Source organism: Gadus morhua, chromosome 13 (genome assembly GCF_902167405.1).
Source record: "Gadus morhua chromosome 13, gadMor3.0, whole genome shotgun sequence".
Taxonomy (NCBI): Eukaryota; Metazoa; Chordata; class Actinopteri; order Gadiformes; family Gadidae; genus Gadus; species Gadus morhua.
This window is the reverse complement of record NC_044060.1, coordinates 4052615-4075202: the sequence shown is the minus strand read 5'-3', so window position 1 is coordinate 4075202 and position 22588 is coordinate 4052615. Positions and strand designations below refer to the sequence as shown.

General features: G+C 50.8%; 1 protein-coding gene across 1 annotated transcript in view; it reads left to right on the top strand.

Moving 5' to 3' along the window:
• The window catches only part of LOC115557596 (metabotropic glutamate receptor 4-like), a 152566-nt gene that overhangs the window by 42866 nt on the left and 87112 nt on the right, over window positions 1-22588 (top strand). Inside the window, 1 exon segment of the mRNA XM_030375522.1 lies at window positions 18865-19081. Coding sequence (XP_030231382.1) covers window positions 18865-19081 — 217 coding nt within the window.

Here is a 22588-nt window from a genome sequence, read left to right as displayed (position 1 = left end):
GCTATCTTTGTTGTGTACGGGGAATGGATCAACCTAGCGTTTGATAGTGCTTGGCACTTGGCTCTATGAACATCCTTACTGTACCGACAGAGATATATTGTTGTTTCTCTTCTGACAAATGTACTTTTGGTCAATTGTAAGTCGCTGTGGAGGAAAGCGTCTGAATACCCTAAGCACCCTAAATGTAAATGTCCTGCTCAGGACCTGCTCCTAAACCACCCGTGTCTGTGTCCGCTGATCAGTCCCTCGTCTCCGGTGGCCGGGTAGTGAAGGGATGAGGGTGTCTGTCCCTCAGCCAGGACGTTCTGGGTTTGAGTCCCCGGGGTTGGCCGCTGTGGTCCTCCATGAGCAGCGGGCTGGGAGCCCTACCTGGCCCACCGTGTCAGCTCCTCTGAGTCACGTTTGGGGAAAGGCGTGGGCGGACATCACTAAGCAATAAGGGCGTCTACTGAGTCACTCAATTGCATTAGAAATGTGAAAGACGGGCAGGTGCTGCGTTTAGAACAGCTCTGCTTAAACACGTCGTCTAAAGCCTCACCTGTCTGTGGCTCTCACACCCCGAGCCACAGACGAGATCACAGAGCAGCTTCTGAGGATGGCTTTGAAGAGACCCACACACCGTCTGTCTGTCCGCTTGTCTCTTATCTGCATGCCTGTCTCGCAGTCTGTTTGCGTGTCTGTCTGTCTACCTGTCTATCTTTCCGTCTGCCTGTCGTCCATCCGTTCGTCTATCTGTCTTTCTGTCTATCATTCTATCTGTCTGTCTGTGACTCTCCCTGCTTTGTCCTTGCTTGTCTGTCTGTCTGACGGTCTGTTGTCCTTTCGTCCCGGGGGTTTTAGGGGGAGGGGGGTAAACCCAGCGTTTTCCGCGGCGACATTGATTGCATATTTTTCCCCGTCACTCAAAGCCGAGTATTGACCACCCCTCCAGGCTCTGGGGACCCCTACAGGTAGAGGGGCCCTCTGTCCTGGTGGGGGTCCCCAAAGCTAAAGCTAGTGCGTGTGTGTGTGTTTTTGTGTGTGTGTGTGTGTGTGTGTGTGTGTGTGTGTGTGTGTGTGTGTGTGTGTGTGTGTATGTGTGTGTGTGTGTGTGTGTGTGTGTGTGTGTGTGTGTGTGTGTGTGTGTCTGTGTGTGTGTGAGAGGGGGGACAAGTGTAGTCATCCAACCCCTGCCCCTAGTGGCGAATGTTTGTAATGCTGGTTTATTATTTTGCCGTTTGGTGAGGCTTCAAGGTTTTTTAGTTTGGCTGTTGTCCCACGCTGCCTCCATGATCTGCTGCTCCTCCACAACCTCACCACAGAGCTTCCTCTGGCAGGTGTTGGGCTCTCTCAGGGGGAAGATGGCCGCCCTCAGGGGGGGGTCTGTTGATGTTGTGTTGCTGTTCGCTGTTCCACGGCTGAGTTCATCCGACCTTCACACACACGCACACCAAGAAGCACAAACACCTCTCCCTGCCATCTTTGAACCGGGGCGATTAGTCACGGTGCACAGGCGTTGATAGGAGAGCGCGTGTTTGTGTCTGCGTATGCACTTAAATGTTCATGTGTGCGTGTATTAGGATGTGTGTGTGTGTGTGTGTGTGTGTGTGTGTGTGTGTGTGGTCACATTTATACGTTTGTGTGTGTGTGTTTGTAAGTGTGTAAGTGTGCGTTGGTGCGCACGTGTGCGTTCTCAGACACAGCGTATGTGAGTTTGCAGAGCACTCTACCGTGCGATCCACATCCCTCGTTCCCGTCGCCGTGGGGACGGGAGACGGGCAGACGCAACCGCACGTGCCCTGCAGCGCATACCCCCCCCTCCTCCACCCCCCCGCCCCCAACCCCCCCCCCCCCCCACCCTCATCCCCCCCCCCCACACCCTAACCACCCCTTGGCCCCGCATCAGGCGATGAGCGAGGAGGAGAGCTTCACACTCTGCCCGCTGGCTCGTTCGGCTCAGCGCGGACTTAAGGTTCCCGCCGGTACCCATGGTTACAGCAGCCGGCGGGGGTTGCCGCCGACGACAGCCTTCTCCCCCGGCGCCCCTCTGGGCAGTGTGTGAAAAGACACGACCGCTGTCAACTACTGCCAGTCCATGATCTGAGTGATTGGCGGCCTTCCACTGGATGGAGGCGGACTCTTTCCCTCGTGGTGGTGGTGGCGTCCGAGCGGGGGGGCGCGGGGAGGGGAGAGGGGGATGAGGAGGAGGGGAGCGAGGAGAGGCCGGCGGGAACACACGCTGGGCCGGCCCACACAGCTGCAGCTCCAGACAATCAGCGGGCAGAGAGAGCCGTGGTTCTGTGTCCGTCGCTTGGTGAGGGCCTTTTATCCTGTGGGAGCGACACCATGAAGGGCTTATGGGTGGCCATGTCTGAGGTCAGCCGTTGGCCCTGGCTGCTAGCACCGTGCACCCCCCCCCCCCCCCTCCACACGCACGCCAATGGACGGGAACAACCAGGTTCCGTCGTTCCTTGTCGTCATCTACGTCAGGTGTCCATGCAGCGTTTCATCGTGGATCCAAACCCTATCCGGTACGAGAGGGCTTCAGGCCTCTCGTACCAGATAGGGTTTGGATCACACCACCACTGTACCACACCAAGCGTTGTACGGGGCGCCGCGTCACCAAGGCACTGTCCGTCGTATCTTATCCGTTCGTCTGGGACACAAAGCCCTCCTCTCAGACGGCCACTACAGACGCTTTACTTCCGAGTGCTTTGGCTCCGTAACAGTTCACAGAAAGAGCTGCAGAGAAAAAAAGAATTGCAATCTCTCTTTGGCGCCGATTTTTCAGTGACAACCTCTAATTGGAATGGGATGGATGGCGAAGCCGGGCAACTCTATACCTCTGGTACGGTCTAATCCAGTCTGCTCTCTGGAAGGGAGGCCGTGCATTGGACGGCATCGCATTACCTTGATTAACGTCTAATGAAATGGCTGAGCGATCATTTGTCCTGTCCTTGTCCAGAGGCTCTCTTTAATCCGTCCACTTCTCTCTGGTTCGCTCCAGTTCGAGATGGTTTTTGAGTGGAAATGCGATGTTTTGGTTGAACGTGTGTTGCAGTATTAAGCCGGAGTGTGTGCTTGCTGTACATCAGTTTGATATGAATAAGACTTTTGGTGTGGTAGATAGATAGATGGATAGGTTTATACTTTATTGATCCCCAGGGGTAATTGAAATAGTAGTCCCCAGTAGTCATATTCTATTTCAGTTGTTAAAATGCAAATGGAGACATGGCGAGGCGGGTGAGATTTACATTTTAATTCATGCAGTGAAGAGTCAAAAATGCGAATGAAGAAAAAAAAGACGCATTATGAACTTATAGCTCTTTTTAAATTGATTTAAACATAATTTAAAGCTTCCTCCTCTGTGAATTACATATTGCAAATGGTTTGAGGAAATGTGGCATATTTAATGCTTGAATGACACAATTCAGACGGGTGGTTTTATCGACTACATTATACCTTACGATGAAGCCCTCAAACATCCTCAGGAAGTCATGAATCTGCTTCAGTGCTTTGAGCTCGACGCCCCGGTCAAAGAGAGTTCACGGCTCATCACGCTAAAGGGAAAAAAACCTGTGAATCTCTCGGTCACAAACGTATCATGGTGGGCAGGCGAAGCCACTCAATCGGGGGTCAAAGGCGGCCTTTTCTGCATATATTCCATCTGTGTGCGCTGTGCTTCTTCATCGGCGGAACTCGAGTTCATTACAGCGCTCCAGTAAGTTCCCTCTCCGAGCTGCAATGGCCACAGCCGCCAAACAAGGACATCTCCTCAGTCCAGGAGGTAGGGCTGACCACGCGACCACTACACTACACACACAAGCACACTCCCGACCATCAATGATGCATCATGGGTAACTCCACAAATCCTTCTCCTGGCAGGGGTCCGGGGTCACCCAGGTGCGTCCTCAACAGTACTTGGTCTTTGTAGTTAGTGTCTGCCACGCATGGCTGGGTCTGAAGGGGGGGGAGGGGGGAGGGGGGGGGGGATGTTCAGCCATCGGTCCGCTGTAGTTACTCTGCAAGTTCTGTTTGCACCTGACGCTCACACACACACACACACACACACACACACACACACACACACACACACACACACACACACACACACACACACACACACACACACACACACACACAGGCACACACACTGGCACGCACGTACACACACACGAATGCAGACACACACATACACACACACGCACACGCACACCCACACACATACATACACACACACTGAGACTGACACACACACACTGACAGTGACACAAACGCACACACACACACACAGAAATGCACATAAACACACAAACACACACTCAGGAATACACACACGCATTCAAACGTACATGCACACACACACACACACACACACACACACACACACACACACACACACACACACACACACACACACACACACACACACACACACACAAGCACTCACAGACATAAAGACACAAACACACACACACACACACACGTCCCCGTGTTTGGTTTCATTAAGGGGGCGGCGGGGGTCAGTGGAGATGCTCATCGGGGTCACTGCAGATGGACTCGTCTCATTGGTGGAAGGAGATGAAAGGGGAGAGGAGAGGAACACGGTGCGGCGGCACACACACCTGCGCTCGCTCGTGACGGACGGATGTGGCGAAAGGCCAGCTGGGTCAGGGGGGCCACGACCCCGTTACCAGTCTGAGGACCCCGCCGGGGGAACGGGGGGCTTTTAGTGGAGGGGGAGCGCTGATGCATGCTAGGAGATTCTGACCCAGGTCTGTTTGTACGGATGTGAGTGTAGAGGTTCATGCTAAGGGGACGGCCATGTTGTTTTTAACCATTAGATCTCACGGTTGTTTCATAGCTGTTGACATGGGTCATGAGACGTGCTGACTCAACCCATGAGCCAGGAGCTAACGAAGTGGGCATCGCACCCGGCAGCGAGCCAGGGTGAGGTTCAGAGCTGTGATGGCCGGGCTGCACTCTGTCTCTCTTACAGCTCTCTGCTATCTGTCCTCTCTCCTCCCCAGACGCTGTCATTTAGAAGCTGCCAGTGCATAATAACTTTTCAATTCCTTTCCAGAAAATAGGGTCTATTCTTATCTGCCGCTTAACGCCTGAAATAAATAACATTTAAAAAAACGAACCCCACCAAAATATGTTAAATAACCTGAGCAACGGACATATCCTGCTCTACTTGGGTAGCGAGGGTAAAGATGCATCACCCTAATTTGCATTAATGAGCACGTACTGTCTGAGCCGAGGTTAATATTGGGGGGGGGTTTAATGGGTGCTGCTAATGACACAGCATAATTGAGCTAAAGGTTAACTCATCATGTTTTAAAACAAGCACAAAGCCAAACCGCATTCACCTGGGCTCGATTCTAATCACACCAATTAGGAGCGGCATTTGCTTTTGGTCGTTGCGGTAATGAGCAGAGAGGAGGAGGAAGTCGACGACAAGAAGCGGAGACCTGACTTCCTGTCCGCTCTACTCCGGAGAGCAGGACTAAATCGGAGGGGGAGAGGGGGGGGGGGGGGGGGGGTAAGAAGCCTCCATCCTCCCAATCAGTCTCAGGTTTCAACCGGACCGAGGGGTTCTGATTGGAGCATCAAAACATGCTGCTCAGCCCTCGGCCCGCAGCAGGCATCCGCATGACAGCGGAGGCGCTGATTTCTGATGCATTGTGGGCGAGAGACATGGGGGTTCTCAGTGAGGAAAGCGTCTCGTTCTCAGCGGGGAAGACCTCCTCTTGAGATGGGTGTGGGAGGCCTCGGTGGTCCGGCAGAGAGAGAGAGAGGAGAGGATCCTGGGTCGTAATGCTATCACATTTACATTTACATTTAGGGCATTAAGCTTTTATCCAAAGCGACTTACAGTAAGTACATTTGTCATAAGAAGTGCAACAACATATCGCTGTCGGTACAGTAAGGATGTTCATAGAACCAAGTGCAAGTAGAACCATCGCTAGGCCCGTGTTACAGCAATGATAGCAGCTACTGCAGTTGCTATAGTTAAGTACTATAATACAATACAACACAATACAATACAATATACAATGGTGGCCAGAAGGGGGAGGGTGGCTATGCAGAGTCGAGGGGGACTCTGAACAGGTGAGTCTTGAGTCTTTTTCGGAAGATAGTGAGCGACTCTTCGGTCCTGAGGGCGGCAGGGAGCTCGTTCCACCACTGAGGTCCCAAAACCGAGAAAAGTTGTGACTTTCATCACATGAAACTCAATCTCCGCTCTTGTACTTCCTGGCGTCCGTCTGCCGGTTAACGGTAAGACCAAGAGCATGACAAGAAGTAGAACGACAACGACCACAAGAAGAAGTTAGACTCTACATAGACACACCTCTTACGCACTTTTTGTATGTTGTACATCCTTGAACTTAATTTATGCATTTATCGTTTGCTGTACGTCCTGGCGCTTAATGCACGCACTTATTGTTCTCTCTCGCTCCTTCAGACCGTTCTGTTTTCAGGCTTGCTCCTTGGGGCTCTGAAGGTCTGTGTGCTGATGAATCTGAGGGGTGCAGGGAGCAGAACAGGGTGTCCCTGTGACGCGTCTGTAAGAGGGGAGAGAGGCTCTGGACAGCGCAGATTAATAACAGAACGTCAGAAAGTGAATATTTGAGACGGAAACTTGCTCGACCCTGCAAAAAACACTTATGATTAAATGAGAGTTGGCCCCGGAGCGTACAAAGATAAAAACAATGACATAAATCCGATAAAGCGCGGATAGGCATCAGGAAACAGCTGAATCACAGTGCTATAAAACGATTAATAACCAAGAGAAATCCTCAAGTTCTTAATAGTTGATAGAACGAACCATAACAGGGTCTGACCGTGGTGAAGTTGTTCAACTCCCAGCCAAAAGGCACTGGGTTCGATTCCCAATGTCAACAGCGTCACCTTCAGTCTTCCTTGAGTCTGATGCCATACACCCTACCTGCTCCTAATGACCTGTCTCTGTACTGTCTAACCCCTACCTGCTCCTAATGACCTGTCTCTGTACTGTCTAACCCCTACCTGCTCCTAAATGACCTGTCTCTGTACTGTCTAACCCCTACCTGCTCCTAAATGACCTGTCTCTGTACTGTCTAACCCCTACCTGCTCCTCAATGACCTGTCTCTGTACTGTCCAACCCCTACCTGCTCCTTAATGACCTGTCTCTGTACTGTCTAACCCCTACCTGCTCCTTAATGACCTGGCTCTGTAGTGTCCAACCCCTACCTGCTCATTAATCACCTGTCTCAGTTCTGTCCAACCCCCTTCTGCTCCTTAATGACCTGTCATTATATTCACTATCTAACCCCTACCTGCTCCTTAATGACCTGTCATTATATTCACTATCTAAGCCCTACCTGCTCCTTAATTACCTGTCATTATATTCACTATCTAAGCCCTACCTGCTCCTTAATGACCTGTCATTATATTCACTATCTAAGCCCTACCTGCTCCTTAATGACATGCATCGGAATTCACTGTATGTCACTTTGGATGAAGGCTGAAACAAACTACTAGTAAATACAGTTCCTGTCTGGGTCACTCCCTTTAACATTCAATACTTTGTGTTCATTTGCATACATACATTATGTATGCAAATGCTTCATTATTTTATGACCCTGTCTTAAAGTTGGTGTTAGAATTTGTTTTACATAAGAAATCTGAATGTAATACACCGAAAAAAAAACACACAACCTGCAGCAAGAGATTCACTCAACTGTGCAGCCCCCCCCCCCCCCCCCCCACGCCCCCATCATAACCCCCAACATCACCCCCCTCCAACCCCCACGTCCGGCATCATCCCAACCCCCCCCTCCCAATCCCTGCTCCGTCTGCACAACATTATGTTACTTATAGTTTGACAAGCCCAGGTGGGGGCGACCTGCCTCTCCTCCCCCCCTCCCCCAGCCGTCATCATGACGATGGGTGGAGGTGCCCGTGGGGGGTGGAGGTGTCCGTGGGGGGAGGGGGGGGGGGTGTAAAGCATTATTGGCCCCATGCCGTCCACCACGGCGTCTCTCGGTGAGAATGAATGTCAAAAAATAAAAAGGTCAAATTTGAGAGATGGAAATACTGTGAAAGGTCTGTGGCGTGTTCAGAGGTTTATCACCGGCCCCGCGGGACGGGACATTTGACTGGACGGACGGGCGGCATCGCTAGGGACGCTCGCTTCTTTTGCCTGACTCTCTCTCTTCCTGTCTCAGCTCTGTCTCTCTCTCTCCGTTTCTCTCTAGCTCTCTCTGTCTCTCTCTCTCTCTCTCTCTCTCTCTCTCTCTCTCTCTCTCTCTCTCTCTCTCTCTCTCTCTCTCTCTCTCTCTGTCTTTCTCTCTGTCTCTTCCTCTCTCTCTCTCACTCACTATTTCTCTCTCTTTCTCTCTCTCTCTCTCTCTCTCTCTCTCTCTCTCTCTCTCTCTCTCACTCTCACTCTCACTCTCACTCTCACTATCTCTTTCTCTTTCTCTCTCCATGTATTAAGGAGAGCTCGGTCTTTAAAAGGATCAGCATTATAATATGACATTGTCCTATACAACAGTCTGCAGTGGTTTACCTACAGAAACAGAATGTAGACCTACAATTACATGCATGTTCTCGTTGTTCATTGAACATTTTTATTGTTCCAGGAGAGAAAACTATTACTGCACTCAAAAAATATGGAGTTCTGGTTCTGTATTAAAAAGCACATAAATGTCAAAGTGTTTAGTACGCGGTGTTTATTCTACAGTGAGACGTGGTTAATCTGCACATTGAGCTTCTTCTAAATGAGATTCAGCCTAGCGATAATTACAAACTAAAGCGCAAAAGTTGGAAATGGAATTCAGCTCTTGGAGAAAAATATATATAATTAAAAAACTAGATTTTTAAATTGCCCTGGCAAGGGTAAACATAGGTGAGGCTCGTTAGGCTAATTGTGCTAATCGTTGGGGGGCGTGTGTAGCACTTTGCACGCGAGCGACGCAGAGAAGTGAAGCACACATCTGTCTCGCCTGCCGCCCTGACGCACCCACAATAAATTCAATCGAACCGCGATTCACGCCACACGCCACACCCTCGCTAACCTGGCCTGCGCCGAGAAAGCAGTCTATTTTCTATCCTGGAGAAGCAATTTAAAACCCTGCATCCCAGTGCCTGTATGGGTACCGACACCCAGGAACATCGCTCTCCCTGGGCGGCGGCGTCTCTTGTTGTTGATGTTGTTGATGTTGTTGTTGTTGTTCATAGTCCCAGCGTGGCCGTAGCCCGGTGACTCTAATGCTATGGCAGACACCCGGGTCCAAATCATTCTCCTATTATGGCTGTATCTGTTGTTGTTGTTGTTGTGGTTGTTCATAGTCCCGGCATAGCATTAGCATCTCCATATCCCGGTGATGCTAATGCTATGCTAATTCTACGCTAATGCTACGCTGGGACTATGAAAAACCACAACAACAACAACAACAGCAGCAGACACCGAGGTCTCCATCATTCTTTCACGACGGCTTTGTCTTTCGTTGTTCGTGTTGTTCATAGACCCAGCGTAGTGTTAGCGTAGAGTTAGCATAGCATTAGCGTCGCCGTAGCCAACCCGACAACCTGCTTTGTTATGTCATCATGCTTGTCCTGGTATCTTATTTAGCTCAGCTCAGCTGTGTGCTGCCCCACTTAGCCTGACGCTAACAAAGGGAAACTTTTCGCTGTCTGCAGCGTCAGGGGCAGCCACAGCCCTCGTGAGGTATAGAGGTCACGACCCCGCCCTACCCCTACACTCACCCCCCCCCCCCCTTCCATCATCCTGCTCAGTGACTCCGCTCACATCCTCCAGACTCCTCAAGAGGAGACTCTTTTCGTTGCCGTTGGTTACAAGAAACCGCGTGTAACTATTAACCGTGTAACATTTAACCACGTGTAACCATTAACCATGTGTAACTATTAAGTGTGCTCACTATTAACTAGTTAACCATGTGTAACTGCTAACTGCGTGTAACCAGCGGTTCCCATATTAAATCAATAACCATGGTTACTGAGTGACGCATAGCATATATCATAATGACCTAATTCAAAACCACGGGTCAGCCTGAACCACGGGTAACCACTAACTATGGCTAACTAGTACAGCCTAAAGCCATGTTCCCGCACAGCTTCACATAAAGGAGGCCGACCGCGTGAGATCTCGATGCATAGTAGAGTTCTCCCCCGCGGCTCCCCTGACAGGACCACATCGCTCCCTCCCTCTCCTCGGACAGGGGGGGGGGGGGGTCCAGCCAGCTGCAGGGGTCTAAATTATACATCCCCCTCTTAGGGGCCGGCCCTCCACTCTGAGGGGGGAGGCGGCCTCAAACGCCTGGGGGGGGTCATGTGACAGTGTCACGAAATGCAATGTTTATTTATGGTAAACGGACTGCATTTATGAAGCACTTTTCTAACCAGCGGCCACTCAAAGCGCTCTACAGAGTTGCCTAACATTCACCAAGTCATGCACACGTTCAAACTACACCGACGGTGGAGTCAACCACGCAGGGCGACAGCCAGCTCGTCGGGAGCAGTCAGGGTGAGGCGTCTCGCTCAGGGACACCTCGACACTCAGCTAGGAGGAGCCGGGAATCGAACTAGCAACCTTCCGGTTACCAGCCAGCCCGCTCTACCTCCTCCATGCCGCACGTGTTTAAATGAGAGAAGACGAAAACTGATTTGAAAAAGGTGGCGATTTCAATCTGCATTAATGTTGACCTGGACCCATCAGCCGACCTGCAGTCCTTCCTAGCCTCTCTGGTCAAGAAGGGTACGTGCTCTGAGAGGGAGCACGCTGATTGAAACGCTCCCACTTAGCGCGGTGATTGGTAGTGATTGGTGGGGGCGGCCGGGATGTCGTTTACAACAAGGTGGGCGGGATAAGTGATGATTGGCCCCGACGTGGCTGCGAGCCTGTCCGTCACTTCCTATTTATCGAGCACACCCACACACACACAGACACTGGCAGACACACACACACGCAAGCATACACACACTCTCCCACGCAGACACACACACCCACATACCTGAACACACACACACACAGACACACACAGACACACAGACACACACACACACACACACACACACACACACACACACACACACACACACACACACACACACACACACACACACACACACACACTGTCGTGCTTTCGCTGAACTGAAGCCTGCTGAACTTGACAGTCAGGCCTTCTCTTAAATATAGCATTAGCTCTGTGTAATTATGCAGCGCTGGGCTCTACCTCTGCCGTGTTCATAGCTGCCGGGCTTAAACACCGCCTCTATGAAGGTGTACCAACGCATTAGCATAGCTACAGAGGTGATTGTTATTTATTAATAGCAGGGAGACCTTTTCATTCAAAGGCTTGTGGATGCCTCCAGGTAGACGTGGCTGTCGTGGGGACGGAGTCGGTCTGGTTTAATCCAGCTGAGAGTCAGCCGCTCTGCCCGACGCATTGTCCCGACCACAGGATCGACGACCGCGATGGAGAGAGAGTGGATGATGGGGGTTTGATGATGGTGGTGCATTGCTGGGTATACAACACCGCTGTGATCATAACGGCACACCTGGTCAGAGGAAATGTGCCTAGATCTGTGTGTGTGTGTGGGTCTATCTTTGTGTATGTGTGTCTATCTTTGTGTGTGGATGTGTGTGTGTGTGTGTGTGTGTGTGCGTGTGTTTGTGAGTGTGTCTGCCTAGGTTTGTGTGTGTGTGTGTGTGTGTGTCTAGGTATGTGTGTTTGTGTGTGTGTGTGTTTCTAGGTCTGTGTGCGTATGTGTGTGTGTGTGTGTGTCTAGGTCTGTGTGCGTATGTGTGTGTGTGTGTGTGTGTGTGTGTGTGTGTAGGTCTTTGTGTGTGTGTGTGTGTCTAGGTCTGTGTGTGTGCGTCTAGGTCTGTGTGTGTGTGTGAGAGTGTGTGTGTCTAGGTTTGTGTGTGTGTGTCTAGGTATGTGTGTGTGTGTGTGTGTGTGTGTGTGTGTGTGTGTGTGTGTCTACGTCTGTGTGTGAGTCTAGGTGTGTGTGAATGTGTGTGTATGTCTAGGTCTGTGTGTGCATGAAAGAAATACGATCGGTTAAGCGAGGAGAGACACACTAGGATGTAATACTGTGGAACTTACGAGATTGAGGAAAAATGGTTGAATCCAAGAGACGAGAGCCCCATCCCGTCCCAGACCCACCGCGGGGATAACGAGGACAACGGGAGCTTACCTAAAGCACATTTTTTGTGTAGTCTAACAGGAGTTAGCTTAGCAAGGGTTAGCTTGCGGCTATCCAGCTCTCTGATCGCACAATCGAGGCTATCATAAGATACGGTTGAGTTCATGCCTTAAGACTACGAAATTATAATTATGATCTCTCTTTCTGCATATCGTTAGCGTCATGGCATAATTGCAGAGGTCGTATTTTGGCCAAATTCTGATATCTAACCAAACTCTACTCTCCTAACTCCTAAACTCTACTCTCATAACCAAACTCTACCCTCCTAATAGCCTCATTGGCTATATCCTTAACCAATCAGAGTGCTTTTACATTCCATAATCACTTTCTGCCAAAGTAATCTATTTGACGCTAGGCATTTTGACACTAAATACAAGGTGAACCTTAATATATGACTCAATTATGCTATGAGGCTAACGATATGATTATCATAACCAGCCGACGGTATGCCCATACACTTCGTTCGGTGGTGAATCCTCAGTCTCTAGAGCCCAGGACCTCCTCTGTGTAGACCTCCTTGAGCGAGACGCTGTACCGTTCCTGCTCCGTATCCGAACTCCGTATCCGAACCCTTTGAGAAAAAGTGTGTAGTGACTCCTTGGTGACCTCATGGTAGTGGATACGTATGTTGATATCTCCGCCTGAATCCCTTTGGGTTAGAGTGTGTAGTGACTCCTTGGTGACCTCATGGTAGTAGATACGTCTGTAGATATCTCCGCCTGAATCCCTTTGGGTTAGAGTGTGTAGTGACTCCTTGGTGACCTCATGGTAGTAGATACGTCTGTTGATATCTCCGCCTGAATCCCTTTGGGTTAGAGTGTGTAGTGACTCCTTGGTGACCTCATGGTAGTAGATACGTCTGTAGATATCTCCGCCTGAATCCCTTTGGGTTAGAGTGTGTAGCGGATGCCTGGTGACCTCATGGTAGCAGTAATAGATGTAGCTGCAGCTACAGAGGAATGGCGTGTGTGTGCTGGTTCATTCAGAGGACCAACCTGCACCAACGCTCTCCGGGAGGGCTCAGAAGAGCTGACGGGTCTCAGATCCACCGCCGCCGTCAGGGACTCAAGAGGGAAGGCTTCATTAGGTATGCAAATGCAGCCAGACATGATTCCCCTTATCATCATTTGCACCTTTGCCTTTGATGGTGGGACGTGGGGGGGTGTCGACAGCCCCCTGGGAGGCAGGGTGCTCTCTTGTAGGGTGCTGCTTGTTCAACAAACTGCGTGTCGTTGGTTCTTTTTGTTCTGATTAGTAACCGTGACGCAGGTATCTTGTTTTTCTGATCTGTCAACGGCTGGGGTTCGGAACCGGGTTGATCTTAGCGCGTTTTTAAATGTTGCCGTGGAACGTGTCGGTATCATAGGGCAGAATTTGAATTATACATCAGGCCACAGAGTGAGGCGATAATTAGGATTCGGACGCACAGAAGGAGCGCTTTAAGCAGAGAGAGGTTTATAACAATTTAACGCACGTCTCGTATTATCGACTCTGTTAGGAAGTTGGAAAGGTTAAATAAAAAATTCTTTCTTTTTAAAAGAACAACAGTAATGGGTAGATTCTGACATTTTTTTCTTATGTAGTAATACGAGAAATGACATTTTCTTCGATGTCAAGGTAATTGTGATTGTATTTCCCTAGAGCGCAGTGAGTCCTTGACAGACCGTTCAATAGACATTCATGTTGTTTCTCTAAACAGGATTTCAATTAAAATCCCGATTGTAAATCTGTGACCCCTTCAGTGTGTCTCCTAGAGTCCTGGGGGGTCCAAGACAAATAACCCCCGCCTGCTCCCAACGAGCCACTCCCTTGCAGGGTTGACATCGCCGTCGGTGTGTGAATGTGTGTATGACGAGGTGAACGTGACGCATCAGTCGTTAAGTGTTTACACTGACAACTGGTCCAAAAACAAAAAATGCTGTTCGTTTGTACGTTCTGTGGCATCGGACTCTTGCTGGTCAAAAATAATACAAAATAATACAAATAATAATTCGAGAATAAAAGTAATGTTTGGAATCTAAAATGTGGATTCCTCCCATGGGTAGAAAGACTGGACATAGATGCCTGGGAATTAGGGCTTGGTAAAAAAAATCGATTCATCAATGCACTGCAATTTATTTGTGCTCGATTCTCGATTCAGATTTTTTTTGAAATCGATTATTTCCCCCCCAAAAAAAGAAGAAGCATACTCAGTCATTGTAATCTAGAAGCTAGTATGCCTAAATGTACATGCCCTTTAACATTTGTCCATGTTATGATTATTACTTTTATGCTGCAAGTTTAGCTCAGGAACAACACTATACAATGGTGTATTCCCTTTTTGCTAGTTAAAGCACAATGAAGTGGTTGATTCATTTTAATGGTTAATTCTAAATAGTATTTAGGTATTTTTGTCATCTGCACGTATTATTGAATCGATATCGAAGCAATTGGATCAATATCGAATCGAATCAAGACCTAAAGAATCAAATTGAATTGAATTGTGAGGTACCTGGCCATACCTAGCCCTACTGGGAATGGATCTAGAACATCCCCCAGTAGCGCCTGTTCTCTCCATCGGTTACCTTCAGAGGCGTCACGCAGGTAGTGAGCGGTGTTGACGTCGACGGAGGCACCGGGCCTCAGCATCAGCATCTCCGGCGGTGCCGGGCATGGTTGCGTTCCATTAGCAGCAGAGGAGGAGATTAGGAGCATTAGTTAGCTTTAATTACAACCAGTCCCTTTAATTACCTCCCAATCAGGGAGCCTTCTCCTTCTCGCACACTGACGGCGGCGCGGCATGTGGCTCAGGAGGTAGAGCGGGTTGGCTGGCAACCGGAGCTAGGCAACCGGAGCTAGGTCGCTAGTTCGATCCCCGGCTCCTCCTCGCTGAGTGTCGAGGTGTCCCTGAGCAAGAGGCACCTCATCCCTGACTGCTCGCGACGAGCTGGCTGTCGCCTTGCGTTGTTGACCCCGCCGTCAGTGTGTGCATGAATGGGTGAATGTGAGGTGATGTTGTAAAGCGCATTGAGTTAGTGGTTACTGGTTAGAAAAGCGCCGTATAAACGCAGGCCATTTAACATTCCTCTGGTTTGGGGGATACAACGGGGGCCCCGGCAATGGCAGAGTCCCTGATCCGGGGTCCTGAAGTTTCGGGACTGGACGGGACCCTGGGCCGGTAGGTCGGCGGGGTCGTCACACACTGCTCGTCTGCTGCGGTGATTGGCACCTGGCGTAGGGTAATGAGAAGATGAATAATTGAATCTTGTGCTGTAATTGAGCCGCTTAGTGGACTCCGCGCCCCAGAGGACTTTGAGGTGGAGACGGGGCGACAGCGCCGTGTGTGACCTTTCATAAAGATTTATTATTATTAACTCAGCCTACTGTAGCTGTGTGTGTGTGTGTGTGTGTTTGTCTAGGTGCGTGTGTTTGTCTCGGAGAGTGTGTGTGTGTTTGTGTATTGTGAGCGTGTGTGTGAGTGTTTGTGTCTAGTTCTGTGTGTGTGTATGTCTGTGTGTGTCTAGGGCTGTCTGTTTGTGTGTCTAGGTCTGTCTGTCTATGTGTATGTCTGTGTGTGTATTTCTGTGTTTGTTTGTGTCTAGGTCTGTGTTTGTGTTTGTCTAGCTGTGTATGTGTGTGTGTCCTTGTGTATGGATGTATATGTGTCTCGCTCTGCGTATCTGTTTGTGTGTGTGTGTGTGTGTGTGTGTGTGTGTGTGTGTGTGTGTGTGTGTGTGTGTGTGTGTGTGTGTGTGTGCGTGTGTGCGTGCGTGCGTGCGTGCGTGCGTGCGTGCGTGTGTGCCTGCAGGCCTGCTGTCTGTGGTAATGAATGCAGCGCGCTGCAGAGGCGGGCCGGCCCTCCAGAGGGAAATCTCCATAGTGTTTTTTCATTAGGATCCCATCCCAGCGGCGGTTCGAAGCCCCTTCCATACATCGTCATCAGGGCAGACACACTCTGTATGATTACCAAGAGCCCCCCCCCCGGCCCACCTGCTGTTTACTGAATCAATACACACTGACGGGACGCAAACTGTCACCATCTTGAACACACTTTATGTTTTGAGGACGGCATGTGACTCAGGAGGTAGAGCGGGTTGGCTGGTAGCCGGAAGGTTGCTGGTTCGATCCCCGGCTCCTCCTAGCTGAGTTTCGAGGCGTCCCTGAGCAAGTCATTTCACCCTCACTGCTCCTGACGAGCTGGCTGTCGCCTTGCGTGGCTGACATCGCCGTCGGTGTGTGAATGTGTGCATTGAAGGGTGAATGTTAGGCAGAATCGTAAAGCGCTTTGAGTGGCCTCTGGTTAGAAAAGTGATGCATCGAATGTGTACCGTTTACTTTATCCGTTCAAACTTTTCCACGCTGCTGAGACGTCGTTAAGCTGATGTTAGTTCTTCGTTAGAGAGATTCAAACGATTTCCTCTTCCCATGTTTGCTCCACCAAACAAACCGTGTATTGGCTGTAGGAGGACAGTGGATGTGGGTGGAGGTTAATTTATTACTTGGCTTTTGTTTTGCTGCATCGTGTCTTTTGGTTCCATGGTGTTTGACGGCTGTAGATAGAATAACGTATCATGTATCATAGCTTAGCGTTAACACTGAGTCGCCTAGGGAGTTCTATGTTCCACGCCATATCTATAGGCGCATATTATTTCAACTACTTCTCAATAAGTTAGTGGTTCAAGTATCCTACTGCAGTAATAGGATGCTATCTATCGTTCTAGCATGCGTCTTACCTTTACTGTTTATATATTTATATTATATATACGATATTTACCTATACTGAATCGACCAATAAGAAAGGCTTTCGCTCTTTGGTTCTGTCTGGAAATCCTCCAAATGCGTGTTGATTCTCACGGAGAGCCCGTTGCTCGCATCATTTCCGCGTCATCGAGCAGCAGAATTAATCGTTGGATCATTAAAGTTGGATTGATTACAGCTGCGCTCGTTACCCAGGTCATCATGAGCACTGAGGGGAGTCACCGGGGACGTCCCTCATGGGAAACACACGTCTGGTCTCTAGGACAGCAGACCACTGACTTCAGGGTGCACCTAGAATCGGCGTAGCCTCCCCCCTCACCCTCCACCGACTCTTACCTACCACTTGGTTGTATGAACATCCTTACTGCACCGACAGAGATATATTGTTGTTTCTCTTCCTTCTGAAAGAATGTACTTATTGTAGGTCGCTTCGGATAAAAGCGTCTGCTAAATGCCCTAAACCTAGGAATGCGATTCCTCTGTGAGAGAAATCGCGACCCGCAACATTCACTGAATGTCCTGGAAAAGTTGTGATTCTTCCCCGGCTTAAACTGAGCCACCAATCACAACCCTTGTAGCCAACACATCCCTGTTGTGATTCCAGCCTCACTGTTTTCTTCTTCCCGATCTCACTCTGACCACAAACCCCCAGCAACCCCCAGTACAGCCTGGCGCTCTCTCGCTCTCCAGGCTAGCCGTGATTGGAGGAGAGCGGTAGTGGATGACCTCCTAATCACAGCCCTGAAACGCTCATCATCTCAGCTGACAGCCTGACCCTGCCCCCCCCCCCCCCAGGCTCCCCACTACGGCCCCCCACGGTGCCCGCTGTGAACAGGGCCCCGCTCGCTCCTCTCTGACTCCTGCAGTCGGGGGGCGACGAGAGGGCCCGCTGCGGAGAGTGACAGAGCTCTGCCCCTGGAAGAAAGGGAAAGAGGCACCTCTCTCTATTCTGACTGTCCCCATTCAGCGGCCATTCAATCCACCGTCCTCTCTCACTGGAAGAACCCCTTCTGTGCTTCAATGGTCAACCTTTCCTCTATGAGCCTACTGTGTAGACGGGTGCTTGAAGGAGATGTATATATATCGAATTTATTCCTAGGGTTCTATTGGGAAGGGCGAGAGAAAGAACGAGGAGTTCGTTCTCTCTCATTTAGCTGGTGTGTGCTGAGTGTGTGTGTGTGTGTTTGTGTGTGTGTGAGAGTCTGTGTGCATGTGAGTGTGTATGTGGATGTGTGTCTGGCTGTGTGAGAGTGTGTGTGTGTGTGTGTCTGCGTGCGTGTATTTGTGTCTGTGTGGTTGCGTGAGAGTGTGTGTGTGGTTGCGTGAGAGTGTGTGAGTTTATCTACATGTCTGCGTGTGTGTGTTTGTGTTTGTGCGTGCGTGCAAGTGTGTCTACATGTGTGTGTGTGTGTTACCAACCTCCCATCCACCACTTAGTCCTTGACTAACGTTCCCTTCGGAATACGCAATGCTCCATCTTTCCACTGATTGACGCTCCTCCTCTTCCTCTTCTTCCTCCTCCTCCTCTTCCTCCTCCTCCTCCATCTTCTTCCTCCTCCTCCTCCTCCTCCCTCTTCTTCCTCCTCCTCCTCCTCCTCCCCTCCTCCTTCCTCTTCCTCCTCTTCCTCCTTCTCCTCCTCTTCCTCCCCCTCCTCCTCTTCCTTCCTCCTCCTCTTCCTCTTCCTCCTCCTCTTCCTCCTCCTCTTCCTCCTCCCTCTTCCTCCTCCTCCTTCCTCCTCCTCTTCCTCTTCCTCCTCCTCCTTCCTCCTCCTCTTCCTCCACCTCCCTCTTCCTCCTCCTCCTCCTCCTCTTCCTCCTCCTCCTCCTCCTCTTCCTCCTCCTCCTCCTCCTCCTCCTCCACCTCCCTCTTCCTCCTCCTCCTCCTCCTCCTCCTCCTCCTCCTCCTCCTCCTCCTCTACCTCCTCCAGATCCCCCAGGTGAGCTATGCCTCGACGGCCCCCGAGCTCAGCGACAACACTCGCTACGACTTCTTCTCGCGGGTGGTGCCCCCGGACACCTACCAGGCCCAGGCCATGATGGACATCGTGAAGGCCATGCGCTGGAACTACGTGTCCACCGTGGTGTCGGAGGGCAACTACGGCGAGAGCGGCGTGGACGCCTTCGTCCACAAGTCCCGCGAGGACGGTGAGTCCCGGGTTCGGGGTCTGCGGGTTCATTTGGTCTTCTTCTGTGGTTTTCATTGAGCTTTTGGATGTAGTTCTCAGAGGAAGAACCCGAGAGGTTGAGTGGGTCTGTTAAAGAGTTTCGGAAACGTAAAAAACTTTTGCAATAAAACGTTGGCTACAGCGCATTTAAAGCATCTGAAACAGAATTATGTTCGATTTGAAACATGAATTAATTTTTACGCAACATTTAACAAGCAGGAAGTTCCAAATGCTATTCTTCCCTCATTTTTCGCAACAATAAAAAAAACTCAATACTATCGGTCTCCCTAACCTACGAATGACAAACTCAAGGACCTCCATGACCGTGGGTCTGCCAGTCTCGTCGGATCAGGTTGAAGGAGTATCGATCAGAGAGCTTACCAGAATAACCAGCCTGTATGTCAGAGGCATGAGATCGCCCTAACCCTAACTGCCTTCATAACCGGGGAAACAGCCTGTAAGTCAGAGGCATGAGATCGCCCTAACCCTAACCGCCTTCATAACCGGGGAAACAGCCTGTAAGTCAGAACCCTTCATAACCGGGAAAACAGCCTGTAGGTCAGACCCCTTCAGAACAGGAGAACCAGCCTGTATGTCGTAGGAGTGATACCCCCTTAGAACGCGGGAACCAGCCATCGCTTCCCCCCTCTCAGAGCTCCGGTTCACCTGGGGTTCACTGCCCGTTTAACACGTTCCTCCGCTCCCGCTAAAGCCTTTAATTCATAAGGACGGGCCCTGGCCCGGCCCTGGGCGCGGGCGCGAGGCCCTTGGCCCGGAGCGCAGACAGGGAATGGGCTCTGGAAGCTCATCAATCTGCTCCTCGATGGCCTCTCCCACTTTAACCCTGCTGGCATCCAGTCAGGAGTGTCTCCCGGCCTGAATTAGTGCTGCGGTCGGGGGTGGTTATGGCGGGTTACACGGCCCAATCAGGATCAAATATTTAACAGGTCTGCGGTGTAGAGGAAGCTTATGTCCGCGCCTTCACAACCAGCGTCCGCGCACCGGCCCCGTAAGAGCTGCGGACGTGGCTCGCGCCAAGGTGATAGGGAAAGTAGGAGTACATTCTCTGTAAATTATTTACGCGAAATGTTGTTTTTGTCGTTTTTATATAGACGCCGTTTTATGCACTACGATAAACGCTGTAATGGGCTTGGAGCGTTCAGAGAGGTGTTGTTTTTATGGAGATGGCGTCACCACAAACAACATTTTTCTTGTTTTCGTATCGGCGGACATGTTTGCCAATGAACCGTTTGAGCCCGGCGCTCCGATCAATACAGCAGCGAGCAGCAGGAACGGCGGCAAAGTGCACGGCGTTCCAAGGACGACATGCTCAGGAATCAAAGTGAGGGTTAGCCATGGTGTTGTTGTTTCCTCTCCAGAAGCCATTGCGAGCGTGTCCACACAGCAATCAATGAAGGCTCTCAGAGCCAGCCACCGCTTAGCGGTTCAATCAGGATGGTTCCGGAACAGACCCGCCCAGGTCACGAGGAGCGGAGAGGGGTCGCGGAGCGTCCGCGCAGAACCCGTCAAACCCACGCGACACGGTTTGTGTGGGTTCCCTGCTGAACCGGAACCGACCGGGGATGACATAACAGGCGCTGCTGTGTGCAGAGAGCCGGGCTAAGGACAATAATGTTGCATCCTGGGACGCGACAATGGAGCGTCGTCGACACTGTGTGCCCACGACGACCAGGAACATAATGGAGCGCGCTCATTTCATCCGCGCCGCGACGCCCACTGGCTACGGGGCTTACAGGAATATGGCAAAATATTACCCTCACATATCATGCCCACAACGATGGGACTTCCAAGTTTTCATCATAAGCCCCCCATGTTTCCGAGCGCGCACGCCCACGCCTATAGCCGCGGGGCTAGCGGTAGCCTGGTTCACAGCCAGCGACGTCGGAGCGGTTTCCATCCTTATTGCTGAGGGGTGTCCCGATTCGAATCACGGTCACGCTAACTCAAGGGCGCAGGACTCGCTCGCTTCAGGTGGGACCCGCGTGACCCCGCCGGTGACGGACGTCGCGCACATCACCCGGGGTCGACTTATTATCCTCCTCATCATCCTCTTCGTCGGCAACACGTCCCGGGCAGAGAGTGTATGTACAGGGGTATTAGCGCGGCTCTTGACTTACGGCGGGATCTCTTCACGGAGGTTGAAGTGCGGAGGCAGGGAGGCCCGGGACAGGAGCGCTCGCTGTTAATCTCCGTCCAGAGTTCCGCTTCCTCTTGTCTTCCTTCTCGTCGTATTTGAATAATTGAACGTCATTTATATTCATGAAGTCCTATAAAGGCGCCCCCTAATGTTATGACTGCCCATTTGTAGCAATGCTGTGTAATCATCCTCATCCAATAGTGCAGGGAGAGAGAGAGAGAGATGGAGAATCAGCGAGAGAGAGAGAGAGAGAGAGAGAGAGAGAGAGAGAGAGAGAGAGAGAGAGAGAGAGGGAGAGGGAGAGGGAGAGATGGAGAATCAAAGAGAGAGCGAGTGAGAGATGGAGAGAGAGAGAGAGGGAGAGGGAGAATCAGAGAGAGAGCGAGAGAGATGGAGAGAGAGAGATGGGGAGAGAGAGAGGAGAGGGAGAGAGATGGAGAATTAGAGATGGAGAGGGGGGGGGAGAGGGAGGGAGATAGAGAGAGAGAGACAGAGAGAGAGAAAGAGAGAGACAGAGAGAGAGAGAGAGAGAGAGAGAGAGAGAGAGAGAGAGAGAGAGAGAGAGAGAGAGACAGAGAGAGAGAGAGAGAGAGAGAGAGAGAGAGAGAGAGAGAGAGAGAGAGAGAGAGAGAGACAGGGAGAGACAGGGAGAGAGAGAGAGAGACAGAGAGAGAGAGAGAGAGAGAGAGAGAGAGAGAGAGAGAGACAGAGAGAGAGAGAGAGACAGAGAGAGAGAGGGAGAGAGAGACAGAGACAGAGACAGAGACAGAGACAGAGAGAGAGAGAGAGAGAGAGAGAGAGAGAGAGAGAGAGAGAGAGAGAGAGAGAGAGAGAGAGAGAGAGAGAGAGTGAGAGAGGCATTAGTCTGTTTAAGTGAAGTGACTCCAAACAAGGCATACCTTGTTAGATACATTTAGGGGAGTAGATGCATGACAACATTTTGCTCGGTTGAAGATGTAAAATATGAATACCTGTTAAACATATTATATTGATTGTTGCTAATCAACACATCAAAACGAATAGGTTAGGAGACACTTTGAGTCTCAGGACGCACACATGGCTCAACCTGGGCTCAAAATCCAAGGGACGTTCTCCAGCTCAAATGCGGTGGATGCACGCTGTTGCTTTAAGTGAAGGGTAGTCTGGTGTCCCCGGGGCCCAGAGGGTCTCCGACCTCTCCAGCGGGATCAGAGTGCTCTGGATCAATGAGAAGCACTCGTGCTGACCACACGCCGCTCCTCTGCCTTCCCCTGCAGTCGCCCCGCTCAGTTTGATCCATCGCTCTGGCTCCAAACGGGGTTAGATTTAGGTTTCTCTGCGGCAAACCTT